The sequence below is a fragment of the Chenopodium album genome, chromosome 26 (genome assembly GCF_948465745.1).
Source record: "Chenopodium album chromosome 26, dcCheAlbu1.1, whole genome shotgun sequence".
NCBI classification, from domain to species: domain Eukaryota; kingdom Viridiplantae; phylum Streptophyta; class Magnoliopsida; order Caryophyllales; family Amaranthaceae; genus Chenopodium; species Chenopodium album.
In genome coordinates, this window is record NC_137859.1 from 5,185,037 (window position 1) to 5,207,144 (window position 22,108).

A 22,108-nucleotide genomic window follows, 5' to 3' on the forward strand; every position below is an offset into this window, starting at 1 on the left:
TGCTCGTCAAAATGAAAATGTAATTTTAGAGAAGTAAAGCTTCATAAACTAAAAATTGACCATTTGATGATGAGTTTTGTTTTTTTTAATCTGCTCAAGAAAAGGACTGTATGATGTAAGTTTTTCTTTGAATTTACTATGTCTTTCTAGTTCTAAATTATTAAGATAGTAACTCCTTGCGATCCTGAGTAACTTTCTCTTCCTTTAATTCGATACAAGCATAAGAAGCTTAACTAAAAATTGAACTCATACTAAATTGGCAGGTATACAGTAACGACAACATTCAGCCCACAGGCCACACCAAGAGACTAACCCCTCGAAAGCTGAGAGGCAGCTATGTGATCCTTCCACGGGTTTTACCAAGTGCCTGTATCCCCCTTTTTAACAAGTGTTTGATTCAGAACAGCTACTGTGATCATCAATATTCAATAATTTACAAGCTTCATGACAAATATACCAAACTATTGAACCATTTCTCAAAATAAGCTACATTTTCTTTCCCTTCTACTCAAAAACATGGAGCTGAAAGTACAGTAGATAACTCAAGGACAAAGACCTTGAACTAGCATAAATCGCAAAAGTTGTCATTTTACTGACATTCAGGTATATAATACAGAGACTGCAAGGCAGTCGCAAGGTGAGCACTCAGCACCATTATTTTTCTCTATATAACCTAGGTGGTGAAAGTATTTACAAACGATGTCACAAGTATCCTGATTTATTTTCATTTACACTTGACCCACTATTTTTGTTGCTACCGGCTTTCAAGACTTGGGGGGCCTGACCATTGAGTTCTGCAAGCTCCCGCACTTTCACCAGAATTGTTGCAGGAATTGGTAACGGTGCATTCTTACGAGGATTCACCTGCAACAATTAGTACAATTCAGCCAATTTTAATTTCACGACTAAGCTTTATACTTTATCTAGCAATGGCAGGTAACCATCTCTATATTAAAAATAAAATTGCTTACCCCTTTATCTGCTTGAGAATTAGCAAAACTAGCCTTCAAAAGGTTTCTCCACTTATCCTGCAAGATTAACTCTAGTCTTTCAGCAAAGATCTACTGTTGAATTTCATTGCAAACCCACAATATGTAGTTTTGTACTTTGAGCCCATAAATGCAATAATTACAGTTCCATACCTTCAGGTCAACAGAGGTGCGATGGGCATACGATGAAAAAGAAAGCCTTTTAATTTCAGACCAACGTCCAGCTCCAAACATAGCAACACCATCAACAAGCTTTGTAACTTCAGTTAAACTCCAAGCGCGATGGTGCTTTCTTCTCACTCCACCCTTTACAGTGGGAACAGTAGCTACATGATCATCAGAGTTGTTGCCGGATGCATTCTCTAGTTGAGTACTATCCACTGAATCCACACTTTTTGGCTCCCTAGTTTGAAAAATAGTATCTGACATACTAGTCAAGCATCGTTTATCTCTCTCTTCTTCTGAGGCAACCTGCAAAGAAGCATCCACAGGGAATGACCATATTTCACATATTTTTGCAATAAAGGTGTTTCAAATGCAGACCTGAATAACATCAATCCAGTTCATTCAAGGGTCACCAAACTATCTATCACTGAAAAAAATAGATTGATCAAACATTTTAGATTAATGGTCTGAAGAAAACATTCTCTGTGATTTTCAAAAAGAAAGACTGCCCAAATCCCCCACCCTGCTCTGGAAATGAGCTGCTCTAAATACATTTGAGGTAATGTTGATGATAAAATTTATTCAACGCCCATGCTAACTATGCTTGTAACACGTGAAATGACAAAGTTCCATCTATGTTCCTTATCCTCTAAACCAGTTGTCATGTATAGATTCAGGTTTTATGGCAGTTCCTGGACTTCCTGCTGGCCAAAACTTCCTCTGTTCCCATGATATTGCAACATGGCAGTATTGCACGGATTTTAAGATGAGGAGAGAGATAGTGTGAAATAAAGATAGAGACCCATGTGCTAAGAGATAAAGAGAAACCATGTACAAATTAGGAGATTCTAAAAATTTGTGAAACTTTTTAAAATGGTAGTTGCAATATTAGGGGAAGAGGAAACGTTTCAGGTTACTTGTTCCGTTTATTCAACATAGTATTAAACCATAACACAGTTACCACAACAGAAAATATACATCACAATAAAGGAAGAAAAGGACAGTAGAGTTTTTATATTGATATGTTATATCTCACATAATTAATGTTTGCTTACCGGCTCTTCAAATGGAATAAGCTTAGTCTCCATAAGTTTACCCCTACTATGAAAATCAGGCTGCAGCTTACTCACTGCAGCAGAACTCTCAACAGTTTTCCTATTCAACGCACCATCACTTGAATTGAACTTCTGCAAAACAGCACCGCAAAGATTATGAGAAACAGATGATAAAAAGAGACAGAGAAGTATGACAAACAGTTCAAACCTGTATTCCCTATCAAATTTTAATACCAAGAACACTGTTACACAAGAAATGTGCACTCCTATCATCCTATGCGAGCTCAAAATTCTAGTCCAAAAAATAAATTTTGCGGGAAAAAAAAAAAAAAAAAAAAAAAAAAAAAAAAAACACGGGAAGATAAATATGCATCCATGCAAACATTACTAATACCAGTAATGTAATATATCAGAAGTAGAGTCACACTGGTATTGTGGACAGCCTACAAGAGAAAACACAGCAGTACCAAGTAATCTAAGACAGGATATCAGTACACTGGCGATAAAAAAGAATTCCCCGATCACTCTGTTGAAGTAATATAGTCCTACATCAGAATTGTAAGCAGTTCTAATCTAACTGACAAATGTAAGGAGTTCAAACCTAAATGAAAAATGCAAGCTCAATGTTCTACTTTGAAACTTTTTCGTACCGTAAGGGCCATTATACTTTTTCTGGGACGGCATCTTCGAATCCGAGAGACGTATGGGACCTGAACACCAGATCCTCCAATGGAATCAGGTCTAGTGATAAAATCACCTGAATGAACACCCCATGCAGGTTTGACTGCTTCCTTGCAAGAAGCTTTATCCTGTCCAAAATGCTTGGATGGAGAGATTGACTTTCCACCAAAGTCTTTTTCTGTATCAGATGATTCTTCTATATATCGCTTTGTAGGCTTCCTGGCTCGTTTTGCAGCTCTGTGATCAAGATGGTCATCACTTCTACAACCAGACTCAGTAAAAGAATTCCCCAATTCAACATCTAAGGTATCCTCCCTTACATTTGGAGCAACTAAGTTCACTGGCTCACCATTCCCAGCACTGCAGACCTCTCCAGCTACTGAATTTCCACAATCCATATTTCTACCAAGTTCCTCTTTCTTCAGAAGCTTCCCATCATTGATTATAAAACTTGTCACAGTTACATCACAAGAATTAGTCAATCCCATTGCAATTCTTCGTTTTAGCCACATCTTGTCTTTGACAGAAGTTCTGCGCCCAAATGTAGCTCTGAATGTTTCATGAAGTTCTTTAGTAGTTAATTTGTCCAAATCGATCTCACCCTTTATCAAAGAAAAGTCAGGTTTGGAACCAGAAGATCCATTTTTGTTTAGTCCATCATGAGGGCTACAGCTTGACTCCTCTCCGTTGTTCACAGAACCCTCTACAAGTCTGTCTTTAGAACTTGATGCAGATTTAGGTAGAGAGTCCTGCTAGAAGTTCCAGATAGATGGAATTGGTAAAAAAAATATTTTCTCATAGGTTAGAACCATGCAAACACAGCAAACAGATGAGCTATATGCTAACTAGTCAGTAACAAAACAGAACCCACTACAAAAGAGGGTGTACACCATATAAGCACACATATCCCAGTTCGATTTCAATAGTTTTTTTATTAAAATTGAAGAAAACTACAAAACTTTCATTTGTTCCCTGTCTAATAGCACAAAAATTTAGAGATCCAAAGCAAGGTGCAGAATGAATACTGCAGATAGGTAACACATTTATCACTTCTGATTAGTTTCAATTACAAAAGACCAAAAAAAGATTAAAAACTCCTTATATTCCATTTCAAATGGCACAAAGTAATAAAGGAAACACAAAGGAGAAGAAGATACAAAAAAAAAAAACCACATATACTTTATACTCCATACTTTGGACACGGCAACCAAAAATGAATGTCAACAGTATGATGGTGAGAAACTGAGAATCAAGCCCAGTGATTAGGAATTTCATGAAAGAGAAAAGGAACTGACAAACTTCATTCGGGCCAATTGACCAAATTTATAAACTGAAAAAAAAAAAAAAAAAAAATAAAACTCCTCAAAATGCCCACTGTAATTGGTATTTGTGTGTTTTAAAATTTATTATTCCCATTTTATTACATATATCAGCAACAAAGCCTAGGTCCAAGTTTGTTATATTGCCCAATTGTTTTGTGTGTATCCAGTGTTTATACCAAACGACCCCATATTTTCTTCCATCTTCAGTAATAAAAGTCCGTTTTTAATAGTCAACTCTTGCAGACATTGTAGTGGAGTCTAGTACCATTTCTAACTTAGCTCTCTGTGGTTCTTTCTGTGATAGGGAGAATTCTTAAATGATTGTTTTGTCGATAGAATTCTCAAGGCTCAGCATAGTATTATTTTTTTAAAAAAAATTAAATAAAAAAAGAAGTCTACAAGTCCCTTAAAGAAAAGAAAGAGAAGGAAAAAAAAAAAAAACTTTTCTAAAATTCTTTCATTATGTATCGTAAAACCAACATCTAGACAGCACTAACTATATCAATTCATCATTTCATCGATCTAATGAAATGAAAAAATACATCAGCCAGCAATACAAAATCTCTACATGAAATGCCACAGCCAATGAAAGATCAAAAGCAAGGCAGCCTAGAATAAGTCACCTGACAACTTGTTTGGTACAAATTAAGAATTTGGGGAAATGTTAATGATAGTGTTCTACCATGTAATTTCTGCTTTTTGGTTCCAAACCACATCATTTTCGTAATACTTCGGATTAGCATAATACCAAACCTCATGCTAAAATAAGAAATTCAATGCCTTCGCATTTTTTAAGTGTTGCAAATAAGGCATATTGTAACTCAACAAATAAAAGAATACCTCAGCCTGAGCTCTTAAGTTCTCTTCATCAACTTTGGTGAGCTTGATTTCTGACAAACCTAACAAATCATGATTTCAGGATCAGACGCATAAAAAATAAATATACTTCCAAATTGAACCAACCTTATTATAACAACATGATTATCGTTATTGGATTGGGATAGAAGATAGGGATAGCCATGACAATCATTATTCTTGAAGATATATATTTCAAACTACAACTCAATGAGGTAGTCATTAGCAACAATTCTGCATTTTAGTTGCAACAGAAATGCAAAAATAATGGCAAAATAACCAAAAAGATTTTATTGCCAAGCTGAAAACAATTAGCTAAGATTGTGACACGGCAAAAATATTAAGTGGGTAAAATCTAACCTTCATGCTTCTCTAAGTCCGGCTTCTCAAATGATTCATCTAACTCAACTTTATCTGCAATTTGTGCTACTGTCTCTACAGCATCAGGTATAGAAAGCATATCACTCTTTTCCAACTCCAACAAATCCTCAACCTCCATAAGCTCATCATCAGTAGCAGGAACAAACCTTCCATCAAAATCAACCTATACAGCAGAGACAAAATAATTCGTTCATCTACAGAAAGGATTGTTGCTTTAAAATAAACAGGTTAGAGAAGAGCCAACAAATGAAGACACCAGCACACAAGCAAGTTAATATTGAGTATCGATTCAAAACAGTATTATAACTTGCAGTATTCAAGTGGATTGTTAAAAATTGGATAAGCATCAATCTACATACATCCCAACAATTGAACATTAACATAAGAACCAAAACATGATAATGACCTTAGAACTATTATAACCAAGTCAGGAAACACAGGCTAAAAAATTCATTGCATGTGAATATCGCTGATCATTTTGAAACAAAAAAAGATTTTCTATCTCATACTGATAAGGAAAAAAATTCTTCAAAACCTTTAAAAACACACAGTTGCATCCAGAATTGAACAGTGAAGTTCACCCTACAAACAAAAGGAGGAGGATAAAAATTTATGAAGTTTTTGAGCATAAATCTATCCAAAAGAAACTTTTAACAGCTAGAACAAGGTCGAGAATTTATATTGTGCCCTGGATGTGGCAGAGACTTAATTACTCAGAAAAGAAGCAATTTCAAATCAGAGTTTCAGCTCAGCTATAACCCGCTCATTCTGCAGATTTTTGAAAACCTGAAGATAGTATCAAATCCTCAAAAACATACGCGGATATGCCTAACCAAATAATTACACTTGAGCATCACAAAAGATAAGATAATCTAACTAATAGCTACCCGTTAGAAGCTCCCAAAAGATAAACAGCAACTTCCACCTCCGCATACAATCAATCTTTAGATAATTGCCTAATAATCAGCAAGAATCTGCAGGATTCTTCAAAAAGTTGATCAGCTGATACAGAGTCCGGGAATCAAATCAAAAAGTTGATCAGCTGATACAGAGTCCAGGAATTAAAGTACGACAGACCAAGGCTAAAATGACAGGCAATCCTAGAGAATCAATGCTACCACAAGCACTTAGTGACACAATTGTCAGCCAGAAATGCCATCTCACAAATATTACATTGTATTACTGACATTAAAAACTGTTATTATCTGCGTTCAGTATTTACATTCAGTCCATTGAACAAAAAACAATTGGAAAGACAGCAATGAACAACAAATATGACTAAAAATAGATTTGTGTTAAGACATTTACCCGAACAAGCTTATAAACAATAGGATCAGCTTCTTGCTTCAATGGAGCTAAGCCAGAACTAAGTTTGACAGCTGCACCATCCTCGATAACACCTTCCTCATTTCCCTTAATCCCAACCACCATTTTCATGGAACCTCACCACAGCCAACTCAAGATAACCTTGCTGAAAGCCACACAAGCAAACACAAAAAACCAGATTTGGCTTTTAAATAAAATGTTTCCTATTAAAAAAACTGAATTCAACAGTTAAAAACACGGAAACTGAGAACCGTGAATAAATTGAACGAGCTCTGTATGAATTATAAGCTCATAAAATTACAATTTCTATGGAAATAAGTCTATTTTGTTATTTTGTTTAAGTGCATGAAGAAATGAAGCACTGATATCAATAAAAACACACAAAACTATGAAATTCAATAAATAACAATCGAAATCACCCAAAATAAAGGCCTAATTCTTGTCAACCCAAAAATTTATAAGTTCAACCGTCAATAAAATGATCTGGGCATCAAAATTTCAGAAATAACACAGATTTCCACAACACACATAATTTGCAACCAAATGTTGATAAAACAGTAATTCAACAAATCAGCCAATTAAACACAAAAGGAAGCAAATTAAATTCAATACAATAGATAATGTGATCATGGTGATTAATGTTCAATTATAATTTCTCTAGAAATAAATACATCAAAGCCACCCAATATTCAATTTTTTCCCATATATAGCAAACAATAATTCAACAAAAAAGTTAATTTGAAAACTTCACTCAACCCCAATTTCTCCCAAATTCATGCCTTTTTTCAATACACTGAAAACCCAATTCTTCAATTGAATAACACACTACATTAAAAAAGGGAAAAGGGGAAAACAAAACTCCAATTAAATGTACAAATAATATCAACAAATAAACAATAAATACCAAAAAAATAAAAAAGGCAAATTTGATGAAAAATAACCCATAAAAGAGAAAAACAAAACTAACCCATATGAAAATTAAGGCCAAATTTGCAAACCCACTTCATAATCTGCGATTTTACCCGGAAAATTGATCAAAGGCTTCACAGTACAGTACAGAAAACAAAGAGAGAGAAAGTAGAGAGAGAAAAAAAAAAGGGTGGAATTAGCGGCAAAAATAGAAAAATGAAAGTGAAAGAAAAGGACTTTTTTTAATTATTGTAACAAAGAAATGAGAAATTTACTGGGTTTGTTGTTTTGTTGAAGCTTCGCAAGCAAGAAAATTTTAATCGAGCCAAGAAGAAAGAGGAGAGAGAAAGAAGAGAGAGAAACAAAGAGCTTTTTGACTACACTGCTCAAAGTCTTTTTCTGGCTTTACAGTTTCCCGGATTTCAAATTGATTTTGTTAGCTGGATTTAATTAATTTGGTGTAAATTCCGAGATATTGTGGAATTTTTTTAATTTTTTTTGCTTTTTTTGGGATTCAAATTATTTGTTGCCAAATGTAAATTTGATTCTAGTAGTTGTGACTTTGTGAGTTGTAATGGGTTTATGGGCTTTTGGCCTAAAATCTTTGTAATTACTATTGCTTCTTGAATTGGGAAAGGTTGTGATTTTAGCTCATAGATGGTTGGAGGAATAGATGAAGTGTGATGGAGAATTGACATAATGATAAGTTATCGATAATGATGCATTAACCGTGTCGTTTGGTTGAATAAAGGAAGTTTATATTTTAGGTAGTTTTCATCACATGTAATTTCAATTTCCAAGGTGTAAAACGTCATTTCTTTGGTTGATTATGGGAGATAAAACTCTCCACAAGTTTCTCGTGTATAACCGTGAGCCTACCCAGATTAATCTCCGATATTAACATTCAAGTTTATCTCATCTCACAATTTTATGCACTTGTTTTCGTGTATCACTTTAAAAATTATAGAAAAATATCAAATTGTGAGAGGAGATATATTTATAAGTTTATTTCAAATATTAACTTGAAATTTCATTTAAAACATTGAGAAGTAAACCATTCATTATTTATCATGGTTCAAGCGAAAATCACCCAATTATCCTCTGTATTGTGAATTTGTGATGGGATTAACAAAAATTTACTATAATTGCCTAATTTATATGAATATGATTTGATACAAAGTACATGCCAAAAGAAGATGATCAATAAATTTGACAAATTTTTTTATTTTATTATCTCAATTCAAGTATACAACAAATCTAATTAGACAATTTAAAAGACCTTTCAATGAACAACTACTTATATTTGAAAAACTACTTATATTTGAAAAAGAAAAAAAAATAGAAAAGTGGGATTCTCCCAACAACCATAAAATTTGGGGGAAAAAAGAAACGACTTCCAACAAATAGATATCAAGAAAAACTAGTGTTTATCCAAAATCCAAGTTCATGGCTCGTGTTATCCCCTCAACTTTCTCTCTTTACAGCTCTTCCACTCCCTCATTTTTCCCACGAAATCCAACTAAAACTTCTGTTTCTTACAATCTTATTCATAAATCTTCTCTTTGGCTTTGCAATGCCAGCAAGAAACCCGGCTTCTTCGATCAAATTCTCGACTATATTGAAGGTATAAGCTAAGTCCGAGGTTTATAGTCGCGTTGATAGTGTTATTTGAACTAGTAACGTAACAACTAAACTCGTGATTTTATTATGATGTTCAAACTTCATTTTATGTAGGTGGGCCTAAATTAAGAAAATGGTATGGAGCACCTGATCTCCTCCCAAAGGATGGATCAATAGCAGAAGATTATAAGGGTGATGATGCTGGTATACTACACTTGTATTACATTGCTAATTAATTAATTAACTTGCTTTGAATTATTCCTTTAAACTTGTATTAAGACTATTATCTTGCCTGAAACAGAGGTAGAAGAGGCCAGAGATGCAGTTCTAGTCACTGATGGCGATAGCGAAATCGGCCAGGTATGATATAACAAATGCTAACCTTAACTCCATAATCTTTAGTTTTAATATGTGACTGTTAATTAACATCATAGTTTTGTAATGTAGTTTAAATTAAGTTCTTATCGCGCAGACTGGCTGTGTATATGTTAAGTTTAGTTTAGCTTAGCTTGGGATGAATGAATACTGAACCTCTTGATTTCTAGCTTACTATATAGATGGTGATTTTATCCTTGATTGTAAAACGGACCCGAGTGAAAGCACTGGTTAAAGATAGGCGTGCTGCTCTAGAAGCCTTTGGAACCTATGTCGAGGTATATAATCTAGATCTTCTTGTATGCCTGCTGTCAGTTTGGCATCACCATTCTTCTGAGCTATATCTACCTTCCTATTAACATAATTTGTGGTGGTTTCGCGAAAAGTCATTAGCAGGAGATGCAACTAATACAGCCTTTTTGAAGAAGGCCTTGAAGGGTGTTCGTGCGATTATATGCCCAACTGTATGTACACTAGACCTATGTCTTCTTGGTTGCCTTTTTTTTCCAGTAAAGCAGCTTCTAAGCCTGCTGATTTTACACAGGAAGGTTTCCTGTCCAAAGTTGGGAACTTGCAAGGAGTCCAACATGTTGTTCTCTTATCTCAGGTACATATATCATTCTGACCTATGTAGCCCTGTAAATTGTCAGAAACTCTGAAGTACCAGTTCACATAGAATTGAACTCGAACTCGAACAAAACTCTTAAGTAATCTGGATTGCTGCTACAACGCTACGTTATCTGAAGTTACATGCTCCCAAGTATCATGGAGAAGAAGCCCTTTTTACGTCATTTTTGTTTGACTAGATTGCAGTTATCTGTGTACAAAGGTGCTGATGGTATTCAAGCTCTTATGACAAGCAATGCAAAAAAGTTGGCTGAACAAGATGAATCAACCCTTATGGCTTCAGGAATCCCCTATACTATTATCAGAACTGGCACTCTGCAAAATACTCCCGGCGGAACACAAGGATTTAGCTTTCAAGAGGTAGACAGACAATCTTACACTGCATACTGTTTTTTCATGCCAGAAAGATATTACAATCCATCAGCCATCTTTCAAGAGGAAAAGATAATCGTTGAGTTGTTGACAGGGTAGTGCAACAAAGGGAAGTCTCAGCAAGGAAGATGCCGCATTTGTATGTGTTGAGGCACTCGGCATAGTACCAGAGAATGGATTCATAGTTGAGGTCAGTCCAACAGATCATGATATACACAATTGATTCAATTTCCTCTTAAATACAGTTGTCACACATGTATGGCACATTTCTAATAAAACTTTTCCGGCTCCACCACCACTGCTATCATAGGTAGTCAACGGAGAGGAGAAGGTTTCAGACTGGAAGCAGCAACTCAGAGAGTTAATGGAGAAGAAGGGCAAAGGTCAAGGATGATGGCTAACCAATTCATGACATTTTAAGAATCAACCAGAACCTCAGAGAAAGGATGAAAATTTATTATATGATCAATTAAGTTGTATTAAATTATTTGACTTATTGCTGGTTTTATTCTATGTTAAAATTGCTAATGAATATACATCAATTACAAATTTGCTTGTACCATTCCCGAAAGCACACCATCATGTTGTTGTTCACCCCTGGCAGGCTATGATCCTTGCCGAAGGACGAAGAAAAAAAAAAAAAAAAAGACAAAAAAAGACAACCTTCTTGTACTTGTATATTTTTAAAATATGTAAAACATTGAGGTAGTTGATTTACAGGGAGAAAAAAAAGTAAAAGGCATTCTTTGAATTGCATAAATATTTTTGTGATCTCTCATCAATGTAAAAAAAATAAAAACCCTTTTCTTTGCAGAAAAAGGGACTCAAACTTCCTCCTCCCCCCTTCTCTCTTTCCGCCAAACTTCTAATTTATCCTTTTCCTCTTATGCCTGATGTTAGCATCACTAATACAGTTCCTAGCATTTGCTACTGTACAACATACATAAACACCATCGACGAAAAACAAATATGGACATGGCCAAAGAAGTCTATAGAAAACACAAAACTGTCCGCAAAGTACGATAATGGGTTAGTCAAAGCATTAACCTCCCCTTTTCTGCTATCTCCAAGCCTCATGCAAGTACTTCTGTATCCTCATCGCACAAATTCTTCTGCGTGCTATTTTGCTTGCACCAGCACAAAAACTCAGGAAGTGGACCCTCTTCCCCAATAACCCACGGATGCTCAGCGACCATATTTAATGTCAGCCGTTGATCAGGATCTGTCAATAAAGGATTTTTTTTGTAGTGAGAATAAATTGTATTTAGAATCTATACAGGTATTCACATATCATCAACCGGTCCGACCGTCCGATTACTCAAAAGAGCCAAGTCAAATTATTGATTTACTGTCAAACACTGAAAACAGTATAATATACGAAATCCCTCAGCCTAAACAAGCAAGCATCAATAAGAAAATTTAGAACACTAAACAGAAGAGATCAGAATGCTCAAGAGTAAAGCCCCAGGGTTAATAATATTAAATGAGTTGTAGTAACTTGCAGATGCAAATAAAAAAAGAGAGCAACATTTCAACCCCCCTATACCTCAACATCAACAACAACAACAACAACAACAACAACAACAAAGCCTTAGTCCCAGAAAAAATTGGTGTGCTAAAATGCCAAAATTTCTCACAAGACATGTAAACTAACATAGTACAAAGGTGAGCTAATTAAAAAATGGAATTGTAACAGTTCGCTCACCTTTGCACAGAAGCCCCTCTAACAAATTCCTGAGTTGCGGATTAATATTTTCCGGGAGATCAATGGGATCATTAACAATCTGGGGCATCAAAACAGTTATCAGAATAGAAAAGAAACAAACCCTGAACATTAAATACTCATTTTAAACTTTAAAGCATGTAGCTGATAGTGGATAAAAAACCAACGCACCTTGTCATAGGTTTCTTGTAGTGTCTCTCCGATAAAGGGAAACTTGCCCATTATCATACAGTACAAGGTGATACCCACAGCCCATGTATCAGCAGCTTTGCCACGATAAGTAAGACCTGTGACACAAAATCCCCAAGGATGAAGACCATGAAGGAATATTTCAACAGTCTCTCATATTGAAAAAACTATCGTAGAGGGTCATTTCCAGCACTATACTAACCTAAGCAACACTCAGGCGCAGTTATAACAGGTGTCCCAGGAGAACGGCGAAGCTCATCATTATCTTCCTGCAAATAAGATGATTGAAATAAAGGGAATAACATCAGGCATGAGATAAAAGAAATACACAGTTTACTTAGAACACAAAAATGAAAAATCAAAAGCACTCTGATAGAATGCAAATCTATCTTGAGTTTATGGCATCCAGCACACATCTCCTGGCTGAGTTCCTTATTGTAAATGCTGACAAATCAAGCAAGATTACATAGGTCATAGTTCAATTAATCCAGCCCCTTTCCTATGCATTAAATTATAACAGCTCCACTTGAAAAGATATAGCTTTTCAAAAAGAGCCTATTGACAGAAAATAGATGATAACAAGCTGAGCAGAAACTACAGAGCTCTTTTCATGCACAGTGAACAAAAAAATTAGGGGGTCTCAGCAGCATACAATTTCCGTGTAATAACACAGAAATTCCATGGATTAAAAGAGGCCATTAATTTTGCATGCCTTTATGACTTTACAACACAAACGGCAACTTGAGTCACTCAAACTCCTGACCAAAGGCTAAACTGAAGGTATAACTAAATCCAATAATTCTCATCCAGCGAAAGGTGAGAACATCCACAACATAATGGTCACACTCTGGCAATATTGAACTAGTTTAGAGCATTGGGTGATTATCACAGTTTCTTACTCATACTAGTAATGGCTTGTTTGGGAACACAGATTTCATTTGAAAATTTGGAAATGGCCCAAATATCATGTTTGGCAAACCAAGAATTTTAATTCTGGATTTGGGCCAAATTCCAACCCATCTAAAAAAAAGTCAAAAATCAGAATTTCAAAATGACACCTCAAACCAAGTCATTTCAAATTCTGAACTAAACTTCCACACTTCTTTCTCTTCGACAACCTCATCCTCCATGGTTTCTCTCTCCTCATCCATGGTTTCTCTCTCCTCTTCTATTTGACTACCCATCAACCGCCACCGCCGTCGCCACCGTCGACCCCCCAAAACACATCATTGTTTGAACAATTGTGATACAAATCTTGTTGTTTACAAGATTATTTTGCTCAATTGAAGCAAGATTCAGATTTTATAAAGCTGTAGTTTCATCTAAATTAAGCTATGTTTTCATTAATTTGGAAGGTAAAATATCATGATTTTCATTCTAATAATCAAATTTGGGGAAAAAATTAGGGTTTAATTTACAATCTTAAGTAAAAGCTTTGATTATGGTTACATAAAACAATCAAACTGTAATTATACGGAGTAATAAAAAAAGTAGAACACTATTACTGGAGTATTAAAATTAAATAGCATAATTTTTTTATTTTTTTTAAAATTGACGATATTTTGAAATCCAGAAATTGAAATTCTACTATTTCCCAAACAAATAATTTGGAATTGAATTATAAGAATTCAAATTCTGAAATGAAATCTTTCATTTGAAATGAATTCTGTATATCCAAACACAACCTAAAGGTATTTGCAGTTTAATTCAGCACATACCCTTGACACATTTTAGTTTCTACTATCGTTATAAGCAATTTCTAAATTTCAATTTCTCCAACGCATAAAAGTCTAACCAAAGGCACAGCATAAGTTATGCATGCATCACTTGCTATAGAATATATGAAACATACTATGGTTTTCTAAGCACTTCTATTCAAAGCCATTGGCAGCACCACTAAAGTGACTAATCAAATTCATTGCAGAGCCATTTTTTTGAACTTGTATTTGTTTTCAGACAGTGAATCTCCACTGTGCAAGACCTGAGGATTTCATCCTATGTATAACCAATCAGTATAAGAAATTCATTCTTCAACGCATCCTCATAATGCAACAAATGCAGGTAGTAGATGCTAAAAGATATGAAAGAATTGTATTTTCTTGTGCAAAACTTGGAAGCATAACATATTACACCATTACCCTAACACCCCTAATTAATAGATGCTTGAGAGATCAATCATTCAATCAAAGCCTTAATCCCATAAGTGGGGTCAGCTAACATGAACCAAATTTGATTATTTCGTGTAGTCATCGACATAAAGGTAAAAGTTAATTATAGGTTGTTTAAGGATACTTTGTTTGTAGTTAAAATTTTAATTTTCAGCAGAAAAACCATACTCATAATTGACAGTGTACTCAATGTGAACATGCTCCACCCCACACCCCCCAAAAAAAAAGGAAAGGGGGATGTTGAATTGATTACAGAAACTTAAATAACGTGCATAGAAGTTATGAGAATAATCTTCTAAAGCACAATTATCATTGAAAAGATTGAGCATGTTAAATCTCCTTCCCATATCTTCTGTCCACTGCATCTAGGTGTTAACATCTAATCTCTCTACAAATGCTACAATATAAATGCACATAAAACATAATCATCATAAGATTATAATTTGTATCCTCGAGCACAATTTTTATGGAACTCATCACATAGATATGGCTTCAAGAGCAAAATGAAGTTGATTTTTAACATTATGAGATACAATTCCGTTACCTCAAATACTTGGCTGACACTGAAGTCTGCAATCTTGACAGTGCCATTACGCGAAACCAAAAGATTTTGAGGCTTTATGTCCATGTGTACTATATTCTGTTGCTCAAAGAAAACAAAATCACTAAGATTCAGTAAATGCCAATCACCACGCGGAAAAAAAGATTTAACACGGAATGCCTCAAACACAAAATTAGAGAGATTATAAGTCTTGCTAGTCTAAAATCATTGTCTCATAAACACCTTTTCGCAAAAATACGCCTCGATGAAGAAAATGGGTATAACCAAAAGACCTCTCCAAAAAAAAATATGTGCGGAATAACAGAACTAGTTAGGCATAAAATTTAGCTGTCAATTCCATCGGTCTCCTTACTCCGGCATTTCCTTATGGAAAAGTATTTTAAATACATTTGTAAATAAATTAAACAAATCTTGGTCAGCTGTTATACTCATGTCTCACTCCTCGGTGCTTCTAGTGGTATCTATCATAGTTCATAGACTTGTGTTTCTAATGGATTGATTTTATTTTCTACTGCTTCAAATTATATTGCAAAATTATAAATAAGACGTGAATTCACAGCACATCTGTCTTATTGTAAAGTAGGAAACTGTAATTTTGCAAATAGAAAACATGGAGCCTGGGCCAACAAATTTTGAAATGGCACTAAAGTGACCTTACATGTGAATGAAGATACATCAGCCCAGAAACAATATCTCGCAAGTACTTTCTCGCTATAGCTTCCCCTAAGCCACCAGGTGGCCCAGCACCCTCGCAATCCCATTTGCCTTCAACGTACTCAAGAACTGAATTGAGAAAATTATAGATAAATTATGGAGTCCATTACATATATCACTAAAAGAATGAAAAAAAAAATAAAAAATCCAGGTCCCATTTAGCATCCTGTAGATATAAATTCAGGTATGGAGTGCGATAACATGAAGTAAAACAAAAAGGCAGTGCAGTAATACCCATATAGAAATGATCTGTGTCTGGGTCATTTATCACCTCAACAAGATTAACTATGTTGGGATGGCTCACTATTTTCATTATCAGTACCTGCAAGTAATAAATATAAAATTCAAACATTGCAATGAATGGCTGATATGCACTGCCAAACAATTTACAGTAAAAACTGCCAGGATTAACTTAGATCAATATGTAGACAATAAACCCAAATCAGTCCAAAAAGCAGTCTCCAATATACTATATAATCATCTTAGTCAAGAATTTAGATAGAATTTGTCATTGCCTCTCAAATTAAGCCTTGACAAGCTTTGGTTTTCTTAGAATTAAAATCTAAAACAAATTGTTGCACTCAACATAATGGTTATATTTGACATAAACTTCCAGATGTCCAGCTCAAAGATTATTAAGTCAAGCAATTTTATGAAAAAACTTAAACCTGAAGAGTGAATTTAAAGCTTACTTCCCCCGTCCCAAAATAATTGACACAGTTCCCATTTTCGTCCATCCCAAAATAATTGACACATTACTAACTATAGCATGGGACCACTAATTATAAGTTATTTTCCTATACTCTTCCATGACCCACTGATTTTTTGGAAACATTTTCAGCCACATAAAAAATAAAAAGGAATCTTTTTACATTAAACAAATGTATTAAATGGTCTCACTCAAAGTATTCTTAAACTATGTGCCCATCCCAACGTCCTAGATATTCTGGGCAGAGGGAGTACATAAAATTAGTCATGCAGCGGATATTTTACTAAAAAAATCTAAAAGGTTTAAGAAAAATCAGTACTATGCTAAATAGGATGCAAAGCATTAATATTAGCACAATAAACAAATTTGAACGTAGTACATACCTCGCGAAGAACATCTGTCATAGCAGTCTCAGAAGGTGCAACTCGTTGCTTCAACAAATGGGACTTGTGAAATGCCTACACAGAAAAAACCAGACATATCCCAATATAAGTGAGACATTTGGAATTAGCAAGCTTAGAGAGGAATGACATAAAGCGATGTAAACACACATAATGCAGAGTTGTAGAACAACACCATAGAGTAGTGTAATCACAAATAAACTTGACAAAAGAAAACATACTCCGTATTTCATTTATTTTCAAGTGCAAATAAGGTATAAAAACAATTAAAGAGAAATCATAGTACAATTAGCTGGTCTACATTATGTGGGAAGAAATTATGCTAACCATGTGTCATAAATCACATCAAGATTCCTTTTCAGAAAATATTTAGCTAGATATGTCCAAGCCCTATTCCAATAACAGACTTAGCAGCATACACAGACAAGATTCTTTCTGAAACTTCATGACCCGAAAAGCTAGTGTAAGTGTTGGTGTTGGCTTTAAGACGAGTGTTTGCAAGGCATACAAGTAGTCGCGTAGACATCCAATCACCATTAGTTACTTCTTGAATAAAGAAGTAAAAGTCTGAAGTGTCAAATGAATATATGAACTATGAAGTACACTATCAGCAGATAAAACAAGAGATTGGCCTCTTAGGCTCTTAGAGAAAACACCCTGATTGTTTACATTTTTTGAATTCTGAAACTCACAATTGTAGATCACAAATCCCAAAGTTTACAGACAATGTAGCTCACAGGACCAAACGAGGTATAGAAACAAACAATTACAACCCCCAAACCCCGAAAAACAAAAATCCCCCTTTTCTTATCCTTCAAATGTTTTCTTCTTTACTAGTAACTTCTAGCAATGAACTTTGAAGTTCTAAATTCTTCTATACAATAAAAATTTGCTTGAAAAACTTGATTCTTTTCACTGACCCCAATTCACATAAAACATAATTAACGGATGCCGACAAAGCATGATAATGATGTGTATTCTAACATATGCATGCAAGGAAAAATGGTGATAAAAAAAGAACAACCTTTATTGCATAATGATTTCCATCAATGCTGTTCCGGTATAGAACCTGTCATATTACAAGCTACACATCAGAGAGAAATCAAATCATATCATCATCAATCAGGAGTGTATTTGCAAAATGCTTACCACTTTTGCGTAACTTCCAGACCCAATTTTAAATTCGCGAATATACTCGTTTATCTTCTTGATCCCAAATTCATCCTAGTGATACAAAACAGGAATTATTATCTTGAACAGCGAAAAACAATAAATAAATAAAAAATTAAAATAAGGCAGTCATCGGGACGATCAGAAGTTGACTTGCATTTGACAAGATTAACAAAAAACACACCAGCATGGATTCAACATGTCAAGATTGCATGATTTGCATCTTTGTACGAAAATTATTAAACAACGGATGCTCACAATGTTATCTTCACCAAGTATATAAACCTTACAACAAACAAAATGAATATTTAACAAATAAATCCCAAAGCATCAAGCATATAAGTTGCAGCAAATTTAAACTCCATACAACAACAACAACAACTATAAGCAATCCTAAATGCAGTATCATTCTCATATTGCTCACCTCCGAACGCACGAGTTTGTGAGTTTCTTTGACCTCAAATTGCCTACAAATCAACCCATTTCTAATCTTATAATTAATAATCTCTTCAGCTCGTTGCGCCCCGCTAGTCACCTCAGTTTCATCATAGCCTTGTGTCATACTAGTATCTTCCCCATTATAAGAACCATCAACATCAACATCGTCATCATCATCTTCTGCATCATCTAGCAAAGGTTTATGAGAAGTAACAGTCGTAAACCCATCAATTCGAAACTTTGGCCTTGCAATCGATTTTTGCCTCCTCGAGAACCCAAAGCACCCACAGCAGCCCATCTCCATCAGTCTGAAAGTATAATTACAAGCATTGTTTAATCTCATACCATTGACTAATCCAAAAACATGATCAAATCAATTCAATTCTACTTAATTTCATTCAATTTTTCAATATAACATGACATTCCACAATAAAATCATAAAAACAAGATTTAATCTGCTAATCAAAGTACATACTATAGAAGTACAATTACAAGCAATGTATAATCCCATACCATTGACTAATCCAAAAACATGATCAAATCAATTCAATTCTAGTCAAAATCATTCAATCTTCAAGTACAACAACAACAAATTCACCCAATTCAATCACAAAAACAAGATTTAATCAGCTAAAACTGAAAAATAAAGAGAGAAAAAATTAAAGTACCTGCTATAAAAGTGGCATTACTTGCAATTGAATTGGGAAAAACAGCATCAAAATCTTGGTTTTATAACTGGAAAAGACAACCAGATATGGAAAGAAATCAAAGAATATAGGAAATAATCCTGATTTCTATAATTGTAGTTCGTCAATTTAGGGTTTGGGAAGATCAGATGAGAGAGAAGAAAGGCTGGAGTGCTCAACGACTCAACGTTATACTTTTTGACAAATAATAAACGAGATAGTGAGTGAACGTTTTGTCAAATTGAAGAGTCCTTGGCTAAAATCAATGGAACAATAATACTCGTATTTACCGATTTACGTCAATAATAGTGAAAGGGAGTTTTAGGCGATAATTTCATTTTCTCCTAAATACCCCTTTTATTTATATAAATAATACTCTTAATTGGAAAATGTTTCTCCATTTGTTTCAATTTTGGTAAGGCTACTGACAATGTTATTACGACCATCAAAGTTGATCTTGGAAAGACGAATTCATGTGTTAGGATGATCGTGTTGATATTATAGAGAATGATAAAGGGAATCAAATGACGTCGTATTTTGTAGCTTTCACTTATACTAAGCGTGGATTCGTATTGTTACTAAAAAGGTAAGAAAAAGGTCGCCATGAGTCCTACTAACATTGTTTTTGGTATGATTTCTATTCTTCTCTTTGTAATTAATTTAACTAAGGGCATGTTCTCATTGACTGAACTGAACTGAAGTGAACTGAATTGAGCTGAACTGAACTGAGCTTAACTGAACTGAACTTATTAATTAGTGATTTTTAACTATGGATTAGTGATCTTTGATTATATATTGATTATTTATTATTATACATATGTGTATATACAAATATACATATTAAAATATTTAAGAAAAATATACTATTGTTATTATTATTATTTATTGATTATTATTAATACTATTATTATTGTCGTCGTTGTAATAAGAGCTTAAAAGAATGAAATTTGGCTTTATATCATTAGCAATATCATTAGACATGAACTGAACTGAACTGAGCTGAGCTGAACTGAATTGAACTGAACTGAGCTGAAGTGAACTGAACTGAATTTCAACGTATGAGAACAAGCCCTAAGTCCTACTAACATTGTTTTTGGTATGATTTCTATTCTTCTACGACCACGCATTTAATTACTCTGTATCATGTTAGGGATATTGTTGCATTGGTTATTATGTGTTGATTATATGATTAATTATGATTTTTATAAGTTAATCAAGTGTATGAGAATCTATAGAAAATTACAGATTTAAAATTGTTTTGTTGCATAATAAAATAATCTTCCATTTGTGGATCAGTGGTAAGAAGTAGAAAACTCATAGGGAGGTCATAAATTCGAAACATCAAAATATGTTAATCGTTCATTTTTTCCTTAGAATCACCATTATAATGGTAAAAAATAGCAAAATGAGTAAGTTCAAATTGAATCTTTTGATGTATCTTTCATACATCATATTAATGATATTTTTTTCTTTTTATTAGTTATTTACGTACATGAATCATTTATATTTTCATGTTTGTTACTATATTATTTAAATTATATATTATCATATTTAGTTATCAACAAGTAAAATTATATTTAGAAAGATTTGATATTATATCTCAAGATATACATGGAAACAAATATAATAAAACATCACATCATTTTTTTTCAATATATCATCAAATTTAATTAATCCATGTAAATAAAATATACATTAAAGCACGAAAAGAAAACAGATTTTATTTTAGTTCAATGTTATTCTAATTATAGAGGACCCTTATGTCTTCTTTTGCCTAGAAACGAGCCTAATATGTGCCATATTGTTTTCACGTTATCAGGAATACTGTGTCACTTTAAATAACAATTAATGGCGAACCTAATATTTTTTTTAAGTAGGTTTATATAACATAATAAAGTTATATAGATTTTATTCAGTACGTGGGGTCAATTGACCCATAACTTTGACTTTAGTTCCTCTCCTGACAAACATCACATTAATTTAAAATATTATAATCAATTTTAAGCACGCAACTTAACTTTGGAATAAAAACTTGGTTAAAAATTCTGACTATTATAAATCAGAACTTATGGTATACGAACTTTTTGTACAAATTATAAATTCAGATTGGATGATCATATAATGTACAACAACAAAACTTCAATTAGATGCCATCTTTTTTTAAAATTAAAAATTAATTTATTTTGATAATTAGAAATTATACAAATAATCTTTTACCATTACCATTATGAGTCTTCTTCTAAAGGGGTTTCCCACATGAATTTAGGTTTGTTCGATGAGTCTAAATCGTGTGAGTCCTCACTTTCTAATTCATTCTCTTTGTCTAAATCAGAATCCTCACTTTCTGTATCATCCTCTGCAACATTCATTGTATCATTCTCTCCGTCACTCTTTGCAACATCCACTATATTAATAACAATTCTATAAAACAAACCATCAACCTTTGCTTCATCCAATAAATCTCTAATCACACCTTCATCTTTTCATGCTTGCAATTTCATATATTCAGTAAATTTAAAGCTATCCACCAGTACCCGTCAAAAAAAAAAAAAAAAAAAGCTATCCACCAGTAACTTACCAACCAAGTAATCTCCAAAATATCTCACTTCTAGTTCTTTTACATCATCTATTTCATGTGTTGGTTATGTTACAATAAGCAATATGTGTAGGA

The 22,108-nt window shown here is 33.8% G+C and overlaps 3 protein-coding genes across 5 annotated transcripts; 1 reads left to right on the forward strand and 2 right to left on the reverse strand.

Annotated features, from left to right (window-relative positions):
- Window positions 1-464: 464 nt before the first annotated feature.
- LOC145618112 (uncharacterized) lies at window positions 465-8,015 on the reverse strand. Of its 3 annotated transcripts, XM_081672901.1 has the most exons (10): window positions 7,959-7,977; window positions 7,742-7,784; window positions 6,757-6,919; window positions 5,428-5,611; window positions 5,053-5,111; window positions 2,860-3,642; window positions 2,210-2,341; window positions 1,143-1,460; window positions 972-1,028; window positions 465-864 (listed from the first exon to the last, which is right to left on the reverse strand). In XM_081672901.1, exons 3-10 carry the CDS (start codon window positions 6,883-6,885, stop codon window positions 703-705), a joined length of 1,824 nt encoding a protein of 607 aa, XP_081529027.1. In that variant the 5' UTR covers window positions 6,886-6,919; window positions 7,742-7,784; window positions 7,959-7,977; the 3' UTR covers window positions 465-702. The 3 variants fall into 3 exon arrangements, with proteins under 3 accessions (XP_081529027.1, XP_081529026.1, XP_081529028.1); XM_081672900.1 differs by having other exon boundaries at window positions 7,742-8,015; XM_081672902.1 differs by having other exon boundaries at window positions 466-864; window positions 2,860-3,639; window positions 7,742-8,014.
- A 1,012-nt stretch (window positions 8,016-9,027) lies between these two features.
- Window positions 9,028-11,239, forward strand: LOC145616339 (uncharacterized). The gene is made up of 9 exons (XM_081671043.1): window positions 9,028-9,307; window positions 9,418-9,507; window positions 9,605-9,663; window positions 9,861-9,956; window positions 10,065-10,142; window positions 10,223-10,285; window positions 10,492-10,665; window positions 10,772-10,867; window positions 10,988-11,239. The coding sequence occupies exons 1-9, from the start codon at window positions 9,130-9,132 to the stop codon at window positions 11,069-11,071; spliced, it is 918 nt and encodes a 305-aa protein (XP_081527169.1). The 5' UTR covers window positions 9,028-9,129; the 3' UTR covers window positions 11,072-11,239.
- Window positions 11,240-11,405: 166 nt separating this feature from the next.
- LOC145616338 (serine/threonine-protein kinase GRIK1-like) lies at window positions 11,406-19,702 on the reverse strand. The gene is made up of 12 exons (XM_081671041.1): window positions 19,420-19,702; window positions 18,738-19,059; window positions 18,293-18,367; window positions 18,168-18,212; window positions 17,126-17,200; window positions 16,268-16,355; window positions 15,978-16,102; window positions 15,302-15,397; window positions 12,792-12,858; window positions 12,572-12,687; window positions 12,383-12,461; window positions 11,406-11,899 (listed from the first exon to the last, which is right to left on the reverse strand). Exons 2-12 carry the CDS (start codon window positions 19,053-19,055, stop codon window positions 11,751-11,753), a joined length of 1,233 nt encoding a protein of 410 aa, XP_081527167.1. The 5' UTR covers window positions 19,056-19,059; window positions 19,420-19,702; the 3' UTR covers window positions 11,406-11,750.
- Between the last annotated feature and the right edge of the window lie 2,406 nt (window positions 19,703-22,108).